The sequence below is a fragment of the Mobula hypostoma genome, chromosome 15, assembly GCF_963921235.1.
Source record: "Mobula hypostoma chromosome 15, sMobHyp1.1, whole genome shotgun sequence".
Lineage (NCBI taxonomy): Eukaryota > Metazoa > Chordata > Chondrichthyes > Myliobatiformes > Myliobatidae > Mobula > Mobula hypostoma.
In genome coordinates this window covers 17,935,199-17,953,304 of record NC_086111.1, presented here as the reverse complement: position 1 = coordinate 17,953,304, position 18,106 = coordinate 17,935,199, and the positions used below count along the sequence as shown (strand labels likewise).

Genomic DNA, 18,106 nt, shown 5'->3' with positions numbered 1-18,106 from the left:
TTCGAGCGGAGCCGGAGCGTCCCTTTAAGACGTGGGGGAGGGAGTTATTGCGGCAGGGGCAGCCTCCGGCTCCCGGCTCGTCCCCGCTGCCGCAGCCGCTCGCCGCCGATTGGCTGAACGCCGTGAACAGCGGATAAATTGCGAAGGGACGGCAGCGCGGAGCCAGGCGTTGTGGAGAGAGCACTGACCGCTGCTGCTGGGACCCTGTCGGCCAGAGCTCCCGGGCTAGTCCTGTCGGGTTCTGCGGTTTTGTGGTAAGTGCCCCAGTCCGGGTGACCCTGACACGCACTCTGTCAACGGGGCTCCTCTCTCTCCCTAACCTTCCCTCCATCTCGCTGATTTCCCCCACACTTTGTGTCTCGCTCCGACCGGGCACGTATTTCCACTTCCTGCGTGGCACCTCTTGTCACACACTATCCGTCTTCACCACCCCCTCCCCACCCCGCTCCCTGGCCCTGGTCTGTCTTCCCTCGCCCTCTTCCATCTCCACGGGTGCGTGTGCGAGAGAGGGATTTAATGCGCAGAGTTTGCTGTGAGTGAGACGAACCCTGATAGATTGATGTATGGGTACACAGACTTTCCCCAAGTTACAGGACCAGGTCTCAGCCGGCTGGGGAGTTGAAGTTGCGCTTCAGTAGTTCTACGGTTGAAAGACAAAGGATCTTCTGGCTGGTTCTGTTTTTTGTTACCTGCTCCCTGCAGATGATCATCTTGGAAACAATTTGACCATTTGGGAGAGCGATGGAAGGCGAATTATTTCAGATTTTTGTATTTGTGATACCTGTTAGTTTGACAGGACTACTGTCTAATTAGGACTGATGGTCAAACTCTGATGTTAAGGTCACTACAGGTTAGATTATAGTTTGGACACCTCACTCTGTTATGTTATGAAAGAACTGTCGGGCAGAGGTGCTTAAGCCTATTTGCGGTTACGTTTTTGGCTTTCATGTTATTATCCATATTATTAATATAACTGACAATGTCATTTAATGTGATAAGCTTACAAATGACGCTAAAGTTGATTGTATAGTGGAGAAGGTGATCTAACATTACAACAAGATCTTGATCAACTGGGCCAGGGGTCTGAGGAATGGCAGATGGAGCTTTAATCTGGATAATTGCAGAGCAGGGCAGGGTTTGCACAGTGGGCAGTACTGTAGAACAGAGTTAGGGAACAGATACGATTCTTTGGAAGTGGAGACATGGGTAAAATGGGGTGGTGAAGAAGCTGTTTGGGGCTTGCCTCTAGTGGTTGGGATATTGAGTATGGGAATTGGGACATCATGTTACAGCTGTGCAAAATGTTGGTGTGGAAATTGCAGCAAGGCAAGGGTTAAGATGTCCATGCCCGGAGGCGGTGGGGGGGGGGGAGAAAGTTTTTAGAAAGGTCTTTGAAAAGCATAGTTTCTGTTTGCACAGCAGGAGCCTGGAGCCATGAGAACTAATTGAGGGATAATTACTTTACCTTCAAAGTATCATTGGTTGTTAGCTCATAGTGTCTGTTGACCTTAACACCTCCATTCATCTTGCAAATAAGGAATTTGAACACAGGCAAGGTTACCACATAGTCAATATCTGTAACTGCTAATCAAAACTGTTTTTTTCTGTTCAGCCTTCAGAACAGTGTAGTGGCAAGGGGCCACACCAGTAAAATAAAGTGTGGTTGAGGAGTCCAGTTAATCTGCGACAACATTGCTGAGGCCCATTGTGAAGGACTGGAGTTCTGGCTGCCCTGCTGTAGGAAGGGTGTCATTAAACTGGAGAGGCCCAGAAGAAAGGTGTGTGAGGATGTCGCCTGGACCAGAGGATTTAGGTTATAATGATAAACTGGAATTTCCATCCTGCCACACCTCCCCAAGGATCCTTCGAGGTTTAGGGGTGACCTGATCAAAGTTCAGAGTAAATTTATTATCAAACTACATATGTCACCATATGCAACCTTGAGGTTCATTTTCTGTATGAAAATATAGAAATATTTAAATATTATATAAACATTTATAAAATCATGAAGGGTGCAGATAAGGTGAATAATTGTAGTTTTCTCCCCAGGGTCGGGGAGTCCAAAACTACAAGGCATAGGCTTAACGTGAGAGGAGAAAGATTTTAGAAGGACGTGAGGTGTAACTTTTTCTACACAGTTGTGAGTTTCTGGTGTGAGTTGTCAGAGGTGGGTATAGTTGTATTTAAAAAGGCATTTGGATGGTTCCAAGGGTAGAGAAGATCGGATGTGGGCCAAATGCGTGCAGGTGGGACCTCCTCAGTCGGGGCTAGAGCAGCATGAGTGAGTTGGGGCCAAGGGGCCCCTTTTTATATTGTATATTGCTGTGACTTGGTCATTATTGAGTTATAAAATGATGGAATTGTTGGACTGAGGGGGTTATGCCAGTTGGAAATGCCAACCTTGACTGTTACCAGGCCAAATCCAACTGGGTATCAGGTGCCAGATGAAATGGTCGATACTACTTTCTTGTTTCTATGCTTCTAAATACTCTAAATGATAGACTGAATGGCCTGCTGGCCTTTGCCTGGAGAATGGGGACATGGTAGTGTAGCAGTTAGTGCATCACCAAACAGTGTCAGCCAGCAATTAATGATCGGGGTTCAATGCCGCTGCTGCCTGTGATCATGTGGGTCACCTCTGGGTGCTCCGGTCTCCTCTGGGTCTCCTCTGGGTGCTCCGGTCTCCTCCCACAGCCCGAAGACGTACGGTTAGGGTTAACAAATTATGGACATGCTATGTTGGCACTGGAAGCCTGGCGATGGTTGTGGACTCAACACAGTCTTCACTGCTTTGATTAGACACAAATGACGCATTTCACTGTATGCTTTGATGTACATGTGATGAATAATGCTCATCTCTTTATCCCAGGGTGGTCTTGGCATTTCTAGTCACTCCTGTGTTTGACAGCCAGCCTGGTATGCAGGCGGCTGATGAAGAGCATCTCCATGATGCCTGATCTCGGGTTCAGGAAGCTAGGCCTGCCTACCTATTCCAAGAAAGGAGAGAGGTTGTGGGTTCAATTCCCAGTTGAGAGACAAGAATATTTAAAAACAAGTGTAGACTGGCTTCTTGGTACGGCACTGAAGACATGCTGCACTGATTCATGCTATGTTGGGATAAAGTTTTGCATTTGTGCTGTCAGCTGGATGTAAGGGATGGCAAGATGACAGATGATAGCAAAGGGGGAGCATTGGTATCTTGGCTGATGTTTGCTATATGTAAATCCTTTGCACAGCATCGCATAATTTGGTCACTTCATACTGCTCTCTCTGTGATTTATGTTGGCTGCGAGGTGGCTTCAGCACTCCCTGTCTAAAAATAGTGATTATCTCCTTATGTACTTCAGGTATTCTGGGATTTAAGCCTGAAGCATCGCAGAGTAGCATCTGTGTGCCACTGAGTACAAGATCAAATATTCGCTGTACAGAATGGATGCTTTGACATGCTGTGCAATTTCTTGTGCATTGGAGTATAATTTATCTGACATTTCCAAGTGCCAGACTTGGTTGTATAGTGTTGAGGTGTTATCAGCTTGCACTGCTAAACCAGAATGTTGTGAGCTGTTTACTGTGACTCGTTTATAAAATGTAAGGCATTGTCCTCGCACGATGGGAGATTAAGCTGAATCTGAAGGGTTTTCCTGCCACTTTAAAGAAGAGTACTACACCAACATAGAAAATTGAAAACTACAGCACAGTACTGGCCCTTTGACCCACAATATAGTGCCAACCTTTTAACTTACTCTAACATCAATCTAACCCTTCCCTTCTAGATAGCCTTCCGTTTTTCTACCATCAGGTGCCTATCTAAGAGTTTCTTAAATTCCCTGAATGTATCTGCCTCTACCACCACCTGGCAGGAAATTCCACACACACCACACTCTTTTTTTAAAGTCCCTCTGACACCCTCACTATACTTTCCACCAATCACCTTAAAATAATGCCCCCTTGTATTAGCCCTAGAAAAGTGTTTCTGGCTATCCACTCAATCTATGTCTCTTATCATCTTGTACACCTCGATCAAAGGTGAGGGGTTCTTCAGTGTAGAGCAGATTGATCAGATGTGTGTCTGCAAGCTTTGTTTAATTTGTCTCAGAAGTAATTATCTTGAGAGCTGTGGAGAGCTTCTGGGATGAAGGTGCTTTGTCCAGGAAAGACCCAGATGGTGATAAATTGTTGGGAGGTGCTGTTAATGTCTTGCTTGCTACAATGGTTTTGATGTGGATGCATTGCCAAAATGACCTGCTAGTCTTGTACAATGGAGGGAGGTTGGGGTCTGGGGCCTTGGCTAATATTTTTTTTCCCTCCACTGAAGTTGTCAGGCTAGAACTGGAGGTCGGAGGTGAAAGGTAAGGTATTTAAGGGGAATCTGATGGGGAACCTCGTCACGAAGCAGACGGTGAGAGAGTGGAATGAGTTGCCGGCAGAGTTTGATTTCAGTATTTAAGAGGAGTTTGGATAAGTACATGGATGAATGGTCAATGGTCCAGGTGCAAGTTGATGGGTCTAGGCAAGCATAGTTGAGCATGGAGTAGAAGGGCCGAAGGGCCTGTTTCTCTGCTCTAATGCTCAGCCTCTGATGTTTGGAGTAATGATGGAATGTGTCCTTTCAGAGGGTCCTGTCATGTTCTAGGTCCTGTTTCATTTGCCCGGCAACTGCTGTTTACTATGTTGTCCATGGAGTTCAGTCTTCCCCAATATGAGGCGTGGATGGTGTGTTACCCGTGGATCGCTTTAGAGATGGCAATGGGGGGGGGGTGCATCTTTTTATGGGTGGGTAGGGGTGTGAACGCCCCCCCCACCCCAGCCGTACATGCGACTCGGCTGACATTTGTAAAGCCAGCCTTCACCGGCACCATCAAGGTTTTAATTGGATTGAAGTGCTAATCAGTTGGTGGGCTTTCATCACTGACCGACTTCTGAACCAGGGAATGTATGTATCTGATTCCAGGATGGAAAAGGTTGCTTATGTTTATAAGGCGCTGCTGGGTCTAGCCATGAGATATAGGAACAGAATTGGGCCATTTGACCATTGAATCTCCACCATTCAATCATAGCTGATTTTATTCCCCCTCTCAACCCTATTCTCCTGCCTTTGGTGCCCTTAATCAAGAACTGTCAACCTCCACTTTAAACATTCCAATAACTTGCCCTTCACAGCCAAGGAATTCCACAGATTTGCCACCCTTGAGTTAAAGAAATTTCTTCTTATCTCTGTTCTAAAGCTGCAACATTTATGTACTCAGACCTGGACCATATTTTTTGTGTGACTGTTTTACTGATATCCAATACTGTATATGTGCTTGCTATTTTGTATGTGCCTTGTGCTGTGTATGACTGTTGGTACTGTGTTATGGACCTTGGTTCTGGAGTAATGCTGTTCTGTTTGGCTGTATTCATGTATGGTTGAGTAACAGGTAAACTTTAATTTTAAAGGGATGTCCTTATATTCTGATGCTGTGCCTTCTAGTCAGACTTTTTCCACTATAGGAAAAAATCCACTCCATGTCCACTCTATCTCGGCTTTTCAATACTCGGTAACTTTCAATGAGATTCCACCTCCCCCTCCACCCCTGATTCTTCGAAGCTCTGTTCCTCGAATGTTAACCCATGGGTCTACTTCTATGCTCTATTACTCTCACTATCTAAATGGAGAGGGTCTGCAAGTTTCAACATGGTGAAACATCTGGATTTGGCATGCACTTGGACCCAGGTGTGGGCAATAACTGGAGCTGAGCGAGGGGTGAGATTTGTGAGGTGGTTAAAGGCCATGGGGGCAAAGGGAAAGCTCATTTGAACTAACTAATAGAAGGACTGGGGAGCGCCCCAGGTCTGAGGCAGTGTTCAGAAGAGGTAATTCGCAGGTCACTGGAGTCTGCATTCAGCAGTCCAGACCTGAAATTGACCTGGGATAAGATCGAAGACTCTGGTGGTGTCGCCGATGTTACTTAATGTTTTAGAAACAGCTTCTTCCACTCTGCCATCAGGTTTCTCAATGGTCAATGAATGCTACCTCAATGTTCTGCTCTTTTTACACCATTTGTATTTAATTTTATGTATTTATGATAGTAAGTTAGTAATTTTTTAAATGTATAACACTACTGCTGCCACAAAACAACAGATTTCAAGGCATATGTCAGTGATAATAAAGCTGATTGATTCGCTTGTCAGTCTCAGTATGTGCAGCTGCAGCTAGTAAATCGCATTAAGAGGCAGAGGGAGGCATGTAATTTGGCCCATTAGGTCTCTGCTAGCCCGCTGAGAGCAATTCCATTAGTTTCTCTTATTTCCTTACAGTCCTACAGCTTGCTCTGTCTCTCCTATGTCGATCCAACTCCCTTTTGAGGGATGTGGTGGGTCGCTGGGCTCGCTCCCCTGGTCTCTGCAGTGTTGTACATTTCCCTTCTGATTCTCTCAACACCAGCAGCCACTTAACCAACCATTCATCTTTGGTACGTGGGTAGAAACCAGGACCCCAGAAGACACGCACACAGTCACAGGATGAATGTGCAAACTCCATGTGGACAGTACTAGAGCTCCGAATCAAGCCTAGGACAAGGAACCTGATGGGCTGCATGGCCTAATTCTGCTCCTATGTATTGTGGTTTTGAGGCAGCAGCACTAACTGCTGCACCACTTGGTCATTTTGTTGTCTGCTGTTGTAATTTTTGGAGCATTGCTGCCGATTTGCAGAGAAATTTGCAAATGCTGGATAATGTGAGTACCAATTGTTGGCAGTGTCACTGGGGAGAACAGCTCATCTGTATAATGGAAATATTGGCAAGGAGTGTTGGGCATCCTTGGTTAAATGTATGCGAAAGGCTGTATTTACAATCCCTTCAGTATTACTCAAAGTCAAAGTAAATTTATTATCAAAGTACACACTGAGATTCAGTTTGCTGTAGACAATTACAGCAAGATAAAGAAATGCAATTGAATTTATGGAAAACACTATACATAAACAAGGTCTGACAAATGATCAATGTGCAAAAGAAGACAAATTGAGCAAATAAAAATGAATATTTCTGAGAACACGAGTTGTAGGGTCCTTGAAAGTAAGTCTGTAGATTGCGGAATCAGTTCAGATTTGTGGTGAGTGAAGTTATTCACGCCAATTCAGGAACTTCATGGCTGTAGGGTAATAACTGTTCCTGAACCTGATGATGTGGGACCTACGGCTCCTGGACCTGTGGCCCAATGGTAGTAGCAAAAAGAAACATGGCCTGAATGGTGGGTGAATGATGCTGCTCCTTGTTAATGTGCTCGATGGTGGGGAGGGTTTTGCCTGTGATGGACTTTGGTGCCCGAGTGGGACAAGAACCCACCGCATTTCTGTCTGACCCAGAAACACGTGAAGTACCCAGTGAGTCACAGCTGAAGCAGTTAAATGACTCCTGTTAAATGCTGCCTTTCTCTGCAGGGAGTTTTTTTTATGCAGGGGGAGAGTCTGCAGTACAAAGGCCTGTTTGTGAAGAAGTGTCTTCAGACAGTCATGATGCTTGACATTTTAGTGGCTGAAGCCTTTACATAAGCGGCTCTAATTAAAGCGTCTTGCAAGCCGCCTCCTTAACCAGAGGGTCCTGACCAATGCTAGCTGGAGGGAGCGGCCAATTACGAAAGGTCAGCAGTTTGGGACAGGATGTGTGGGATTGAGGAATGTGAAGAAGTCACTTGTAATCGCCAACAATGCATCATGCTCAATGGTCCACTGTGAGCTGTAATTTGCAGGTCACAAGGGCACCCAGCTCCTACATCCTGCACCTCACAACAAGGCTTTGCATTCATGTCCTTTCCGGACTAATCCATTGCTGCGTTGTCACTGTGGGTGGAGGACTGATTTGCCTGATGATAAAACATCAGCAGGAGCAGTGAATGCCCTGGTACTACTAATGGGACTGGGCAAAAAATAATGCCCAAGGAAGGCTGTTGTTTGTTGAGTTGTGGTCAGGGCCTTGCAGGCCTGCTGCAGGGTCGAGGTACAATTCAGAATGTTTACAGCGAAGAAGGAGGCCTATTGGCCCATGAGTCCCTGCTGGTTCCACATTGAAACATTCCAGCTAGTCCCACCCCACCCTGCAAACTCTTACCTTCCAAAAAGGAACCGATTGCTATAAGTAAATTTGTCTCCTCTGCAGTGTCCTCCAGATTGACCATGTGTGCTTTGTTTAAAACAAGAATTGGATTCTTCAGCCAATCTCCTTTCTTCTGTCTTCGAAGATAGATAGCCTGTTTTGGGTTTGGAGGAATCTCCGTGTGTGACAGGGTCCATGAAAAGTTCTTGGCAAGTAGGACTTGAGAGAATCCCGAGGCATTCTATACACACAACAAGAGCCAGAGAATAACTAGAAAGCAGGACCACTTGAGGATAAAGTAGGGAACATGTGTTTTTTTTAGATGGAGGATGTGGGTAAGGCCCTAAATGAGTACTTTGTGTCAGTATTTACCAACGAGAAGGATGTGGAGGGTAGCCAGATCTGTGTAGTGTGCTAATTTGCTAGGGTATTTTGAAATAATGAAGTAGATAGATACTTCATTGGTCCCAAAGGAAATTACAGTGTCACAGCAGCATTTGCAGTGCACTGATGCACAAATCTACAAATATTAGAAGAGAAGTAAGAAAGAATAAAAATAAGTTGCCTCAAACAGTCATCACTTCCCCAGTTATAGATTGACTCATTATAGAGCTTGGTGGCTGGGGGTAAGAATAGTCTTGTATAGTGCTCTTTGGAGTAGTGCAGTTGTCTTGGTCTCAGACATCCCACCTCTCCCGGAACTTCCGGGAGTCTCCCGCATATTAATAGTGGCTCCCTGATGCCCGCAAAATATATACAGTATCACAGAAATCAATTTTTTTGAAAGCGAGCGAGAGTGACCGCGAGAGAGAAAGCAAGCGAGAGCACTTGAGAGCACGCGAGTGAGTGAGAGAGAGAGACAGAGAGAGAGACAGAGACAGAGACACGCCATGGCAGAGTGCTCCAAAAAAATATAAAACGTACATCACCCCAGACTACCCTAAAGTGTACCCCTGCCTAATAGGGGTCAAAAATAATGACAGTGTTGCTCGCTGCACTGTTTGCAACAGTGACTTTTCTATTGCCCATGATGGGTTAAGACTGTAAAAGACATGTTGAGGTGAGTTTAACAGGTGTCATTCGTTCATTAGCATAGCTAATGTTATTTAAACTAGCTGGCTGGCTGCTAAGGAGCTACTCTATTGCAGACATCCCACCTCTCCCGGAAGACTCCCGCAAATTGATGGCCCTACCTCCCTGAAATGAGTTTTTGCAGGGTGGGATGTCTGTAGGCTATTACTAAAAGTGTTGGTCTGTTCAGCCAAGGTGGCATGCAGAGGGGTGAGAAATATTGTCCAAATTGTCAGGATTTTCCATAGGGTCTTTGTTCTACCACAGCCTCCGGTGTGTCCAGTTTGACTTCTATAACAGAGCCAGCCTTTCTAATCAGTTTATTGGGCCTGTTGGCATCACCCATGGTGATGCTATTGCCCCAGCACACCACCGCATAGAAGATGCAGCTTGCTTGAAGAAAAGCAACATAGTGGGCAGCCAGAGACTTTTTCCAAGGGCAGAAATGGCTTGTTCAAGGAGATGTAATTGTAATGTGATTGGATGGAAGTGTAGAGGGGGGATGTCCGAGGTAAGTTTGTGGTAGAGGCAGATACATTAAGGATATTTATGAAATACTTGGATGATCGAACGTTGGAGGGTTGTGGGTAGGAAGGAAGGGTTAGATTGATCATGGAGATGGTACACATTGTAGGCCAAAGAGCTTGCACCGTGCTGTGGTGTTTTGTGTTCGATGAACTGGGCTTGCTTTGCTGCTTGGTATGTTCTGCTTGTTGTTTTGCGCGATGCTCTGCCAAGCGTCGTGGACATTCTGTGTTGGCACCAGGTTGTGTGGCATCACTTGCAGGCTGCCCCCACCCAGCACATTCTTGGGTTATATTGATTGTTAATGCAAATGACACAATTTACTGTGTCAGAATCGGGTTTATTATCACTGACAAATATCGTGAAATTTATTTTGCAGCAGCAGTGCAGTGCAATACATAAAATTATTAATTACGATAAATATTAAGTAAGCAAAAGTCATGTTTTGATATACATGTGATAAATTAATTTGAATCTCCTGGGCCATGGCTGCCGGAGGGGATCTGTTCCTTTGTTACCCTCCTGACTTGAATGTACTTCAAACCTTTTGGGATTCTCCTTACCAAGGTCTTTTCATGCAACACACACAAAAAATGCTGGTGAATGCAGCAGGCCAGACAGAGGAAGAGGTATAGTTGACGTTTTGGGCCGAGACCCTTTGTCAGGACTATCTGAAAGAAGAGATAGTAAGAGATTTGAGAGGGGGAGGGGGAGATCCGAAATGATAGGAGAAGACAGGAGGGGGAGGAATGAAGCCAAGAGCTGGACAGGTGATTGGCAAAAGGGATACGAGGCTAGAGAAGGGAGAGGATCATGGGACGGGAGGCCGAGGGAGAAAGAAAGGGGGAGAGGATGGGCAAGGAGTTGTAGTGAGAGGGACAGAGGGAGAAAAAAGAGAAGGGGGAAAAAAAATAAGGGATGGGGTACGAAGGGGAGGTGGGGCATTAATGGAAGTTAGAGAAGTCAGTGTTCATGCTATCAGGTTGGAGGCTACCCAGAGGGAATATAAGGTGTTCCTCCAACCGGAGTGTGGCTTCATCTTGACAGCAGAGGAGGCTGTGGATAGACATATGAGAATGGGAATGGGATGTGGAATTAAAATGTGTGGCCACTGGGAGATCCTGCTTTCTCTGGCGGACAGAGCGTAGGTGTTCAGCAAAACGGTCTCCCAATCTGTGTCGGGTCTCGCCAATATATAGAAGGCCGCATCGGGAGCACTGGACGCAGTATATCACCCCAGCCGACTCACAGGTGAAGTGTTGCCTCACCTGGAAGGACTGTCTGGGGCCCTGAGTGGTGGTGAGGGAGGAAGTGTAAGGGCTTGTGTAGCACCTGTTCTGCTTAGTGCTGGGAGGGAGATTGGTGGGAAGGGATGGTGGGGACGAATAGACAAGGGAGTTGCGTAGGGAGCGATCCCTGTGGAAAGCAGAAAGGTGGGCGGGGGGAGGAAAAGATGTGCTTCATGGTGGGATCCTGTTGGAGGTGGTGGAAGTTACGGAGAATTATATGTGGGACTCGGAGGCTGGTGGGGTGGTAGGTGAGGATATGGGGAACCCTATTCCTTGTGGGGTGATGGGACCTCCAATTTTTAAGTTTTCTCCTATTTCCCCTGTAAGCTTTGACTTTTTCAATGCCAATTACCTATCCTTGACGTGTATCTCTTTTCCTTGGTCAATATCCTCTTTTTTTTTCCCCATTCACAGTTACCCTCTTTGCCTCTTACCTTTATAGAAACCTGCCAACTCTGAACTCCATTTTGCTCCTTCTTACCAGATGCTATCCTCGTTCCCCTCTTCAGCCCCCGCCTCTCCCACCAGCAGCTGTTTCCAATCTACCCCCAACCCAGGTGCAGGCACCAACTCAAGGACCTAGTTTATCTTTTCCTACGACTACCGTGAAGCTAGCTGCTCTTTGGTTATGTTCTTAAACAGTTCCTCTACAGACACTTCAATTACAGTCCAGTACATCCCCTTTCCTGCTGAATGCATTTTACAAATGCCAGTCCATCTAAGCCTCCTTTAAGGCTTTCCCATTTGATTTTGGAGAGTTAAAATCCTTTTCAACCACAACCTGTTGCTTTTACACCCTTCTGCGATCTGCCTTCATGTCTATTCAGATTCCCGCTGAGCCTACATGTCTATTCAGATTCCTGCTGACTATTGGTATACCCTGTCAAAGTAATAATGTCCAAGCCAATTTATTATCAAAGTACATGCATGTCACTATATACTATTCACTTTCTGGTGGCATTTATGGGAAAATAAATACAGCAGAATTTTTGGGGGGAGAAAACCATACGTAGACAAAGACTGACAAACAACCAATGTCTAGTGCTTATTCCGAATTTCTACAGTAGATCCTTGTTGGCTGATCCCTTCAGGATGTCTTCCCAGAATACTGTTGTAGTGGTCTCCCTGATCAACAAAGCAACGCCTTTCTTTGCTGCCTCTCTGAAGCTTCTATCTTCTGGTATATTGAGCTGCTAGTTGTCCCCCTCCTCTCAACTGTGTTTCTGAGATTGCAGCAATTTCATAATCCACTTTCTCAGCTCATCCATCTTAATTGTAGGACTCCTTGCATTAAAGTAAATGCCGTTAAGCTGACAGGGCCTTGTGCTTCCCTGTCTGTCTCTTGCTGCTCCTCCTACAGCGTTTCTCTTCTATTTTATAGTCAAATGAACAGTGGTAACTTTCTGCTGAAGGGACTTTTGCAATGGGGTTGGGCAGGGAATTCCATGGTTTGGCCGTAATGACAATGGATGCATGTTCAAATCGGATGGGGTGCGTGTGGCAGTGAGAGTCTTAACTTGTCTGCTTATTGAAAGCCGCTTTCCCCCATGGGATTGGCCCGTGTAAGGAGCAATGCAGGCCTGGTAGAGGGTGGAGGTGAGCTGCAGTAAAGAGGGCCAGGGTGCACACTTTAGATGAGTATTTGCCACTGTGTGTATGTTTAGTGTCACAGGCAAAGCCCTCCCCATATTGAGAATGTTTACAAGGAGCACTGCCACAAGAAAGCAGCACCCATCATTATGGACCCCCAATATCAGGCCATGTTCTCTTCTCACTGCTGTCATTGTGCAGGGGGTACAGGGACCTTGCACCCAACACCACCAAGTTCTGTAGTAATCAAAACCCTGCAAGCATCAGGCTGGATAACTTCACTCGCCTCAACTCTGAACTGTTTCAACAAACTACAGACTCTCTTTCAATGACTGGTGTTCTCAGTTTTATCTATTTACTTCTTACTTGCACACAGTTTGCCTTTTGCACATTAGTTCTTTGTCGGTCTGTGTTTATGTATAGTTTTTCATAAATTCTTAATTAAAGGTCTCAATCCAAAATGTTGACTTGTCAGTCCTTTCATAGATGCTGCCTAAACAGAGTTTCTGTAGCATTTCAAGTGTGTTGGTCTTTATAAATTCTATTGTATTTTTTATTTTCCTGTGAATGCCTGCAGGAAAATGAATCTGGAGGCAATATATGATGACGTATGTATACATGCTTTGAGAATAAATTTCTTTAGAAGTTTCCTGGCACTTTTGTGGCACAGATGTTATTTGCTACTTAGACCATGTTATGTAGGATGTGCTGTGTTGTTGATATGTGTTACATTGCACAATTGTCAGCAGGCCTTTCCATTTCTGATCTTGTGATGGAAGAAAGTTCATTGAGGAAGCAGCTGAAGATGGTTAGATCTTGGACACTGCCCTGCAGTACTCTTGTAGTGATATTCTTGCGACGGAATAATTGACTTCCAACTAAGACCATCTTCTAAGTGGTAACTCCAAGCACTGGACTGTATTCACTTTGCTGCCCACTGACATCAGTTTTACAAGGTTTCCTTGTGCCCCGCTCGATCAAATCCTGTCTTGACGTTGAGAGCAATCACTCTCGGCTGACTTGTTCACGTGTGATCTTGTTTTTGAATCCGGAAATGCATCTTGTGTAATCTGTTAGCTGTGGGATTATTCCAGTGCGTCCATGGTAAGCTGTTTCTGTTTAACATGCATGTAGTTGCTATTTTCACCCAACTCCCTGGGTTCTGTATCACTCTGACTTTCTTGTCAGCAAACTTAGAAACATTGGCTGTGCTGGCAGGGATTATTAGAGGCAGCAACTGTGGGGTTTGTACAATCTTCCTTCTCTTGTTAGTGGTTCAGTTGGGTTGAGTCCAATGACCCATTTTGGCTCTTAAACCCTCGTGCCCTCTGTGCTCGGGCTTTTGAACAAAGGACTGACTGACTATACCATTTACTGAAAAGCAGTAGTGTTCACTCACCATAACTTGTAATTCATTAAGGTACAGCGCGGAATAGCCTCTTTCTGGACCTTCGAGCTGCGCCACCCAGCAATTCGCCTGATTTAATCCTAGCCCAATCACAGGACTATGTAGCACCTGCGGTCGTGGGGAGAACGTACAAACTCCTTGCGGACAGTGGCAGGAGTTTGACCCAGGTCACTGGTACCGTAAAGTGTTGTGCTGACCACCGTGCTACCGTTAGCTCTGGCCCTGGACAGAACAGAAGAACCCTCTTTATCTTGGGGTCGGGGAGGGTGGCTGTGGAAGGAAGCTGTGTTTCAGCAAGGCTGCCCTGTTCACAACCCGTCTGGTGTGCAGATGGAAGGATTCTGTAGGGAATATTGAAACTCTGGTGATAAAGGTCCCTGGTGAGTTGGAAGAAGCAGCCACCTCCAAAAACAACATAGATTGGTGATAAATCTCAGCACGCTACCTGAGCTTTAACGGTTAGAGCAAGCTATTGAGGATTGTAGAACAGACCTCAGACCTCAGACCTGGCATAAAACCCGTGGTTTACCAGGCACCAGTGATCCCTGTCCTCCTTCCTTGAATAGCAACTGTCATCCTCACTCAGCTGGCGATTCAATGCCACTCCATGCTGAATGGTAGCGTGAGGGCAAAAGTAGTGAGGTAGTGTTCATAGGTTGGTTCACTCTGTTCAGAAATCTGATGGTGGTGAGGAAGAATGTTGAGTGTTTGTCTTCAGCCTCCTGTAACTCCTTGATAGTAGTATTGAGGGGGCATGCCCTGGGTGGTGGGCGTCCCTGATAATGGATGCCACCTTTTGAAGATGTCTTCGATGGTGGAGAAACTACTATGCATGGAGCTGGCTGAGTTTTCAACCCTCTTCAGCTTTTTCTGATTCTACGCAGTGACCCCTCAATTCCTCCAGCATTTTGTGTGCATTACACTGTATTTCCCGGATCTTCAGAATCTCTGGTGTTGATGAAAGTGACTTGCCTTCTTGAACCTCTGCAGTCCATCTGGTGGAAGTGCTCCCTTGGTGCTCTTGAGCACAGGAAATTGTGACTGGATGGGTGGGCACTATGGTTAGCATAGACTTGTTGGGCTGAAGGGTCTGTATCAATGCTGGGTTGTACTATGGCTCCATGACCGCTCAAAGCGGTGAATGAGATGTTGAGGACTTCACCCATGTGTTGGGAAAACAGAAAAACCGTGTAAGTGGAGGAGCACACTGCCTCCAAAATGACTTGCCTTCCCTGCGCAGTACCTACCCTCTGTGGAAGGGTCAGTGGTTCCCTTATCAGCCAACGCAGTGGAGACAGATTGTCCTCAAACCCGCGAGGTTGAGAAGGGCAGACAAGCTCCTCTGCGGGTCTTTGAAAACTCTGTGATGTGACTGTTGAATTTGAACACTGCTGCTCATCGTAAGCCAGTGTCAGCCAATTGCTGCCCTGTTGCTGTCGGTGACGTACAGTCTCTACTGGTGTCAGACTGAACTGTAAAGTGATCTGCACCTGTTACATTGCCTGTCATGACCTAGGAACATCCCAGGCATTTTTTTTTACAACCAAAAGGTAACCCAAGGATGGGCCTGGCAAATGTTGTGCAATGCTGTAAGCAAATGCTAACAATAAAATCCAGGGCAGTTTGAGGAAAGACTTCACCCGTAGGCTGAATCAGCAATGACCTGTTCTAAAGGGCTGGGTGTAGGTATGGCCAAAAAGAATTGGGGGGTACAGTTGTGGGTAATCATGCAAATATGTGAAATTTGTTGGTTTGTGGCAGTGGTACAATACATAAAAAATTTACTAAGTTACAATAAGAAGTGTATAATAAACAAGTAGAGTAAAAATAGTGAGTGTGAGTTCGCAGACTGTTTAGAAATTTGGCGGAGGTGAGGAAGCTATTGTTGAGTGTGTGTCTTCAGGCTCCTGTACATCCTCTGGCAGTAATGAAAGAGGGCATATCTTGGGTGGTGGGCATCCTTGGTCAGAGATGCTACCTTGTTTTGAGGCATTGCCTCTTCGAGGAAGCCTAGATGATGGGGAGGCTGCTGTCCATGATGGAGCTGGTTGAGTTTGCAACCCTCTTGCAGCTTTTTCCGATCCTGCACATTGGCACCAGATGGTGATGCAACCAGTCAAATGCTCTCCACAGTAAATCTGTAGAAGCAATTATGAAAATGTGTAGCTCGAGTGGTTGGATTGAGTTGTTCTCCGATCTTGGCTATTCACTTGTAAACATTTCGTCACCAAGCGAGGAGATATCATCAGTGCGCCGTTAATTGTGGTGTGCCCTCTTACTATCCCTTGCCAAGATCGGAGAACAACTCAAACCAGACATCTGTAGAAATTTGGTACGGCAGGGATTGGAGGTTGTTGGATGTAGAATCAGTAAATATTGGCCACAGCCCTGCAGGCATTTCCTCAGATCCACAGATAGTCCTGTGAGACCTTTTCCTTTTACTTGAAGAAGCATGTAGTCTTCCTTCCCATCCAGCTAAATGCCATCATGTCAGCTGGGCAGCAGCCCAGCACTCGAGTGGTTGGATTATTATTGTCACATGTGCTGAGATGCAGTGAAAAATACAGTCTTGCATGCCATACATACCGGTCACGTCAAACATAAGTACATTGCCGTGATACAAAGGGGAAAGCAATAATAGAATGCAGAATATAGCTTTACAGTTAGAGAAGGTGCCGTGTGAGTACACAACAAGGTGCAAAGGCCACAAGTGAGGTAGATTGTGAAGTTAAGTGTTTGTCTTGTACAACAGTCTTGTAACAGCAGGATACAAGCTTTCCTGGAGTGCGTGTTTTCAAGCTTTTGTACCTTTTGCCCGCTGGTGGGGGGAGGGAAAAATGATGAGTGGGGGGGGGCCTTGATTTTGATGTTCTTTATTATGGTTCCCAAGGCAACAGGAAGTGCAAACAGGCTCTATGGAAATGAGGCTGGTTTTTGTGTTAAGTCCCAGAAATATGAATTATGACTGGAAGGCAGAATTGCAGCGTCCAATTTGCAGATTTAGTTTCAATGTTTAAGAGAAGTTTGGATGGGGTATGGAGGGGCTATAGTCCAAGTGCAGGTCAATGGGACCAGGCAGAATAATAGTTTGGTATGGACTAGATGGGCTGAAAGTCCTGTTTTTGGGCTGTAGTGCTTTATAACTCTAGATTATGCTGTAGAAGTGGAAGGATTCTCCACTGCCACACTCTGTTCTTCTTAGTTTTTCAGTCTTAATCCCGATTTCTTGATGCCACACACAAAAAAAAATTGCTGCAGGGGCTCAGTGGGCCAGGCAAGCATCTGTGGAGGGAAATATACAGTTGATATCTTGGTTTTTAATTTTATTTTTGAGGTACAACCAGGAATAGGCCCATCAGGCCCTTTGAACTGTGCTGACCAATCCCCTAATTGAACCCTAGCCTAATCACGGGACAGTTCACAATAACCAACTAACCTACCAACCAAAATGTCTTTGGACTATGGGAGGAAACTGAAACACCAGAAGGAAACCCTTCTGAAGGCCAGGGCTCTGTGTACACATGGGTGTGATAGGCCAGAAGGCTAGTTTCTGTGCTGTCCAATACTGCCTCAGCAAAAGTCAAGGAAAGGAGACGATACATCTATCCGTTCAACCACTTTAAAGCGGGATTCACCCCAGTGAGTCTTATCTGTGGTTTGATAGACCTCTTTTGTTCTCCCCTATCTCCTTTCCCCTTTCACTCAGCTGGGTTCTGCCAGAGATAAAGAGATTTCACTAAATCTGCTCTCTGCTTGTACTTCCCGAGGAGCAGAGCCATGAAAGCCTAATGTAATGTTTTTTTGGCTTCCTGTCACAAGAGTTCCATTATAAATGGTTCATAAAATCAGCTGCTGGAATTTGCCACTCTCTCAATTTGTGTATGATCCAGGATTCTGGAGGATTTGCTTTGCGAGTTTCTAAGAATCTTGTTTGACAAACTTTATTTCCAAACGAGCTGCTGTTAAGCCAGACCATATGGGTGAGAGGTTAATGTATTCTCATAGAGCCACACTGTATGGAAATGGGGCATCCATGCTAACCAGTGGGGGGCCCCCATTTGTATTGAACCCATCTGCCAGGTTTTGGCCCATTGCTACCTATGCTGAGGTAATTCAAATACTTAGCTAGACATTTCTTAAATACCACCAGC

The 18,106-nt window shown here is 45.7% G+C and overlaps 1 protein-coding gene across 8 annotated transcripts in view; it reads left to right on the top strand.

The window, feature by feature from the left end:
• Window positions 1-101: 101 nt before the first annotated feature.
• Window positions 102-18,106, top strand: part of pcbp4 (poly(rC) binding protein 4) — a 94,885-nt gene continuing 76,880 nt past the window's right edge. For 4 of the 8 annotated variants that reach the window (XM_063067797.1, XM_063067805.1, XM_063067796.1 and 1 more), the window contains exon 1: window positions 502-532. In XM_063067797.1, the coding sequence (XP_062923867.1) occupies window positions 517-532 (16 nt within the window). In that variant the 5' untranslated portion in view covers window positions 502-516. Of the gene's footprint in view, window positions 255-501; window positions 533-18,106 lie in introns of those variants that run through there. The other 4 variants (XM_063067799.1, XM_063067801.1, XM_063067798.1 and 1 more) reach the window with 2 other exon arrangements.